This window comes from Notothenia coriiceps, unplaced genomic scaffold, assembly GCF_000735185.1.
Source record: "Notothenia coriiceps isolate Sejong01 unplaced genomic scaffold, NC01 NC01_scaffold00011007, whole genome shotgun sequence".
Lineage (NCBI taxonomy): Eukaryota > Metazoa > Chordata > Actinopteri > Perciformes > Nototheniidae > Notothenia > Notothenia coriiceps.
Window position 1 is genome coordinate 30229 of NW_011343708.1, and position 7284 is coordinate 37512.

Genomic DNA, 7284 nt, shown 5'->3' on the forward strand with positions numbered 1-7284 from the left:
TAGAGCTGTACAATTTTGGTTATATATATATAATTTTGGTTATATATAATAATTCAGAATACCTCCTGTTGTATTTGTACAACTAAATAATCAGTGCAGGTTTAAAGAGATAGAAACCAGACGTATGTTTATGTTTCATTCATGTTTCACAGGACATCCAAACACATGTCCAAATGAAACAACAAAGACCTGTCCTGCTCCACCACTGCCTTGTGTTGTGGTTGTTTCTCAAATTAATTCCTGGGCCTTTTGCCTGTGAGAGCCAAACAGAGAGATTCCTGGAATGAAGTCCTGAACATGAAACAGAGCCGGGCTGTTTCAGAAGGATGGAAGCCAGATGTGCACCAGCATCCTTCCAAACAGCCACGGCACAACTGTTTACACATGATTGTGTCGTGTATCGTTCCAACAAACTGTCCAGTGCTTGTTTGTATGAGTTTCTTTTCAGTTTAAACCAAAGAGAATATAATTTGGCTCAGTGTTTTGAGATTTCATTAACAAAACATTTACCCTCACTTGTTTGTATGTGATATTTGCCAGAAGTGCAGGATACAGCATTAGGATACAATATCAAATCCTCAAAAGCAGATGTAGTGCTGGCTGTTACCTATGACTTAGCTGGGATCCCCGCAGACTCGTCATTGTATCCTCCAAATTCTGGCGAAGGTCAAGGACATTCTGCACGGTCCGCTTCCTCTGGGACTCGGGGTCTGTGGGTCAGTCATGCAGAACAAAAGGTTATGAAACATTTAGAGGATCAAACTAAAACTCAGACACAGTCTTTTATCCTGCTCTCTGTGTTTGCGTTATAAGAGAGTTCATGCATGCACACCCTTCCTGCCTCCCCCTGAATTATTTGAGACTGATGTGACAAGTGTCTTCCGTGTAAGCACACAGCCAGCGTATGTTCACATCATTAGGCAGACAAATTTCACTCCATGGGCCCCCTCGCCACGGTAACCTCCGCTCCACACCCCCCCTCACTGACATGGTACATCCTGAAAAAGAAACACTGAAAGGTTGCCTCACATTGCCCACCAGGGGGATGTATTCTGACATTCATGCAACACCAGGATCTCTTTCAAGGAGTTGTTTTCTCTCAAGGCTTCTGGTTCTGTTTTATTGAGCATTAACTCAGAGTCTTTCAGCTGAAGCTGTAGGGCTAACAACACGCTGAACTGCAGCCAGAAGGATTTCACTGCAGGTCAGCGTATCTGGACAAAGCTGCGTGTAATGTAAAGTGTGCAGTCAGTCGGTCATGACCATGTCAAATCAATATTACAGTGCAATTACGACTGTTGTTGTGTTAGCTGTAACAAATCAGAGAAACCACCCTGTCTCAGACCAAAATAAGATAGGGTTTTCCACTGCAGTGTGTGGAGGCTAGAAACCCTTGGGAAGAAAGAAATTAACATTCAATGCATTAACTGGAATAGCTGGAGGACAGGGGCGATGTCAGGGGAACACACGTCAAATAATGTGCTGCTCTCATAGAGACAAGTTCAACTACTTCAGCACTGTCACATGAAAACATTTACACAGTTCACACATTCAGAACACGATCTATGAATGTCCTTTTTGTTAACAAGCACTGGAGATAGGAGTCCAAATCTGCAACCAAACGTGTTACTGTAGCACTTTTGATACATAAGGTCGTTTCAAAAGCATAAATCTCGAATACATTACATTTATGGCCTCAGTGAAAAAGCAATAAATAATCTTCTTGGCATTTGTGTACAGTATCGTAGTATAACCTAATATAGGGTAATACTAGTTGTGCAGTATTGACAAGCAAGGTAATTTGTGATTTATGAGTCTGTGAGAGCTCAACTAAATGAGGTATTGAGTTAATTGAAATATTATGTTGATGGAAACGTGTCTGGGCTCAAGCTAGTTTGGAAGGGAGATGCTATAGTGCAACTTGATTTATGTGGAAGCAGACAATTCTCAGGGTTTCCAAAGAAAATTATTTCAAAACGTATAACCAGTGGAAGTGAATGGCTGTGTCCCTGTTCAATGATATTCATATTATAATGAAATCGACCTCACAGTTTATTTTATATCGAGCATTTTAAGTGAGATTTGGACACAATGATATTAAGAACAAAACATTGTGGTTTTGAGTTGTGTGTATATATGTATATATAGTGCATCCACACTGTCTTCGTAATGCAATATCTGATGTTTGACTGAAAACTAAATAAAGACATAATTATCATGTTACTATCAGATAACATTTAGTTGTCATCTTGAGTATTCTCATATGTATTCTATGAAACATGGTCTCACCCAGAATATATTTAGTTTATTTGAGATAATGAGAAGGGAGATATAGAATAACATACCAGAGTCAAAAAGTACTCCGTGACAGTCCTTGACTCTGTAAATCAATCTTTTGGTAACCTCACATGAACAAACGCTAACCACATGCTTATTCTGGCATAATGCTCATTTATTTAAGATGAATTCCTGGGAATAAGTTCAAGCTTGAATCCTGGACACATTGAACACATGTGCATCACAGCTGTTTGGAGTGTGTGCATTATGCACTGTGTCCCTGTGCAGTGACTGACAGTCCTCTGGCACTCTGCAATGCAGTCACGCCTCCAAGCAGGAACACTCGGACAGAATACTGAAGCAGATGTGTACCGGGAAAGACCGATGAATGATTCAACCAAAGGAAGTGCTCAATATCGACACTGTGCCCAGGCAGATTAAAAGAAAACTAATTATAAAATACTGTTAACATGCCCTTTGTAATTAACCTTACAAAAACGGCTAAATCAACATTAGTGCCCTGATGAATTGAAACATTAGCCTCCAAATTTCACTAAACAAACAAAACGATCAGTGAAGGTAACATAGTTTTATTGGCCAGTTCATTTAAAGCCTGTTTCATTGTTGAGATTTCACAGGGAATCTAAAGCACTTGACAATAATAAAGAGAGGTTGCTTCATGGCACAACACTAGAAGAGGATGTGTTTACTTTACCTCAAATAGACCTAGAGCTCAAGTGTTTAAATGGCAGGTGACACAGTGAGAGATTGCCAATTGTGGCAATGTGCACCAAAAAAAAAGGAAAAGAAAACACACACACAGATTTCAGAAAGAGGGAGTTTCCTTTTTTGATGGTCACATACTTTGTCCAGCTGTCACTCGTTGGCTAGAACAATCAATTTTCCTATAAAATCGTAATACCTACGTCCCACTCCCTACAAGCAGAAAAATGCAATTACGTTACAGAAAAATTACGTTCTGCCCATGAAACGTTTAAAACGTGTAGAAGCGGCAAAGAGAAAAACCTATTCAAAACAGAGCTACAGTAGCCTACGAGACTGTTTTCATGTTAAAAATATGAACTTTACCATTAGCGTACATTGAAAAGGAAACCATGTTTGAAAATTGCATGCATGTATAGCTTGAAATAATGCAATCTGTGACTATTTCATCACCCATATAGCATTTTACTGCTCCACTATGAATCTACATCCAGTAGCTGTAGCCATCGCTACGTTGGAGATCTTGCATGACAGATCACATATAATTACAATGAAATGATGTTTGCTCAACACCCTTTCTTTCCAGGAGTCCTGATGTCTGCATTACTCTAATCTTATCTAGAGTTTTAATGACCTGGAATGTAAACATTTTCATAGTCCATTCATCACAAATATTTCCAAATGGTCCATTTTCATTTATTACCAGCTGACAACTGCTCTGTGTGAAGAGTTAGAAAATGGAATGCAATTATTTTTGTGAGACCATCAAACCAAAAAATTAAAGCATAACAATTCTATGTGATCAGGATGGAAATGTTTGATTAGTTTTGTTATCTTGTGATGAGGCAGTGATGAATGTCAGCCACGGAGCACAAATCACTATTATCAATGACCCTTATAACTGTGTCTTGATGTCATGTTGGTAAACAAAGAGATCCTTTATGGTCAGAATAAAAGTATCTATTCAGCAAGCTTATAATGAGATATACTGCAGAAGCACAGCACTGTATGAAGCATAAAGCTGGCCTTGAATGTAAAGCAGACTATTCATAGAAACATCTATTTACAGTAACAAGCATGTCCACTGTAAATGCAGAGTTAGGAAAAAAATTCCAGTCAACAATGCAGAAAAGTTAAAGTTTCCATTAATGCAACACATCATTATTGTCATTTAAGATATTTTTCTCCTAATTATAAACTTGTTGTGATAGTTTCCCGCCTTTCCATCAGCAGGTCTCCATTTGGTGGTGTTTTTACAAAAGCACTGGACTCGTGTCAAAAGCCCCCATTTGAGGAATAATGACTTTCGATTGATTAGGGAAAAATCAGGGAGGTCAAAGTGTTACATTGAGGAGAGAAGATGTATCAGCCAGACACATTCTGCTGCAAATGTTATGCAAATAGGCTATTAAAGGAGACGTGGGTGTGGTTCCCAATGCAACTGAGCTTTTAGACATTTTTGTGATTTCACTTTTTTTTAAAGTAATGAAGCAAAGCAGCTATTCTTTTTATTGTTCACAGTTCATAGCTGACTTAAGTGTGGCCAACATGAGTGATAGATGTCCATGTAATGCTAATGAGGCAGTTACAGTTAACAGTTAACAGTTTCAATCACCACAGATGTGTTCATTAAGATGCAGAAGTGAACATGCTCTCCTGATGCTTTTGAAGCAAGGGAATACAAATAAGTATGAAATGCTTGTCTGTACATGACATGCTTGAACCAGATTTGTGGATGACAAGATTTTAGGAATACGAATGAATGCAACGACGTTATGTGTACGATATATGCGCTTTAGTATTATTGTTCTTTAAATTAGAGGACCTTGTGTCAGTAGTGTCATCTGGAACCAAAACACTGACGCTAAAAGAACACGTAGCCTTTTCACAGTATTATGCATTAAAGAGAGTAATGTTTCTTTCTTTATAGCTTTTGAAATGCCAACTAGATTTGAGTGTCTGATCTGTAAAAAAACTACAACATTCAATTTAAAAAAACAAACAAAAACCCACGTACACTAGATTTTAATTATAATGGATTGTTCCATGTAAGTTTCAGACAAAGACACTTTTTCTGGAATTCATGTCTAAATCAGACACATACTAAACCTGCAATTAAACAAGGAGCCAGCTTTGAAATGCAAAATTCAAACCAAGCAACAAAGAAGATGAAGTCATAATAATTATAACCCCCTATAATATGATCAATACCCCTATTGTTCATCGAGCCCTTGTATTGATGAACCTGGCCTACACCACCAGGGAGAAAGCCATTTTCTCTGCCATTTGCACCGCTGTAGTACACAGGGTGTAAACCATCTGTCAGAGCTCTACAGATGAATGGAGCTGGGAGGAGGCTAAATGTGTCTATGTGCCGAAAATGAATTCAATATGGCATGCCTTCTTTTCCCATCTCTCTTTTGATGGAAGCGTACGTGGAGCAGGGGATGGACCCTCGAGTGCATCGGCACAAACAAGAGCTTTATTAAGGGGATCAGTGTGCTGGTAATAACCGCCAACCCCTCTGGCTTATTTCATGCAATCAGCCGGCAAAGCTATATAAGCTTGCTTATTTCATAATATCAATGGCAGCGAGCCCCAGCCACCTGAGCGACATGTTGGAAGAACATGAACAATAGAGCTATAGCTTTGGCATTTTCACATAAAGCTAAATGGTTAATCAAAGACCAAACTGATGCAGCATGAAATAAGAGGAGCAAGCCAGCACAAGAGGGATGTCTTCCATTTGTTCTCATTCGGAGAGCTTCATTTAATCCGTTTAGGAGCAGCGTTGGTCTGCAACAGCGAGCAGGTGCCGTGTGCTATCAAAGGGGGCGTGCTGCCGACAAGCACTGAGAAATCTTGCAAGCCACATGGCCGCCACACGTACTGTAGGGACTCTGGAGTGTTGGCGTTATCAACACGGCTTTGCTGTACTCACCCAAAATCTGACTGAAGAGCAGCTGCTCCAGGTCGCCCAGCACTGTCACCACCAGTTCTGGGTCCACCTTCAGGAAGTTCTTGTCTCCACCTTCCTCCCCATGGCCTTTGGACCCAGACTCCCCCCCGGCTCCAGCTCCCTGCTTCTTGGCCTTGGCCTTGCTGGAGAGGATCTCGTCATCTGACTTCCCATCCTCAGGTGCCTTGCTCAGGGGCTTCACCTCAGCGTAAGGTGCACGCGGTATGCGGCTCTGCTTGTTCAGAGCAGATGGAGCAGCCAGAGGGCTGAAGGGCTTGGGTTTGCCCTGGAACAGTGAGTGCTCAGATTTGGAAAGGTTTCTTGAGAGAGGGGCACCCCCTCCGGCACTGCTGCCCCCCCCTGCTGTCTTTGGCTTGCCCATCTTGCTCTGCCCTGCTCCGGACTTGGCCATGTCATCACACCACTTGGGCTCATAGAGGTGCAACTTCTTCTCAGCATCAGTGAGGACCGCCAGGTTTGTCATAGACCTCTGCTTCCGGAGACTGGAGGGCAGTGGTATCCTGCCGTCAGAGCTCCCTGCGCGGTAAACCTTCAGTTCACCCCTCTGGGAGCTCTGGGGTACTCCGGACTTTGCTCTCTTAGCAGCCATACCAACTCCTTTGCCATCTGCTTGGCCGTATGCCTTTGTGCTATCCGTCCTTTCCATCTTCAAATCTCCTTCTCTGTCTCTCACACTATTTCCAAGCATGCCTCCTGCATGAGACCATATAGAGAAGCATTAGCAAGGGAGAGAAAAAAGGCTTCCGTATCGGCTCCTCTTCCTTGTGCAAAAGCATACATAAAAAAACTCTACAGGCAAATCCTGCAGCCTTCCTCTCCTCCCTCTGTCTCCTTCTCTCCCTCTTTCCTCCTGACAGGCTGCTGCAGTTGCAGCTGTTGCAGTGCTGCCCAGGCACTCCCTTTCTCTCCTTTCCTCCCGTCCTTCTTTCCTACGATTCTTTCTACACTCCTCCCTTCAGCACACCCTCCTGCCGCTGAAGCGCGCAGCAGCGGAATGACAGCGGCAGCAGACGCAACAGCGCTCCCTCCTCCCCCTGCTTTCTGCTGCCTCTCCCTTGCCTCCTCCTCCTCCTCCTCCTCCTCCTTCCCTCCCATCCTCCTTCACTCGTTTTTTCTTCATTTAAAAAGATGCTTTGCTGTGTCTCAGCAGAATATATGAAATGCGAGAAAGCGTTGAGAAGCGATCATCCGTGGCTTTTAAAAACCCAGCAACATTCTCCTCTCACACACCATGTTTTCTCAGCATCTCCTCTGGTTCCTTTGTTCTCCCCCTCCCCCTCCCTCACCTCCAGTGTTCCCTGTTC

General features: G+C 42.2%; 1 protein-coding gene across 1 annotated transcript in view; it reads right to left on the bottom strand.

The window, feature by feature from the left end:
• Positions 1-6936, bottom strand: part of LOC104946403 (neuron navigator 1-like) — a 36230-nt gene extending 29294 nt beyond the window's left edge. Inside the window, exons 1-2 of the mRNA XM_010772236.1 lie at positions 5942-6936; positions 608-710 (exon numbers count right to left, since the gene is read on the bottom strand). Of these exons, the coding sequence (XP_010770538.1) occupies positions 608-710; positions 5942-6668 (830 nt within the window). The 5' untranslated portion in view covers positions 6669-6936. The remainder of the gene's footprint in view (positions 1-607; positions 711-5941) is intronic.
• Between the last annotated feature and the right edge of the window lie 348 nt (positions 6937-7284).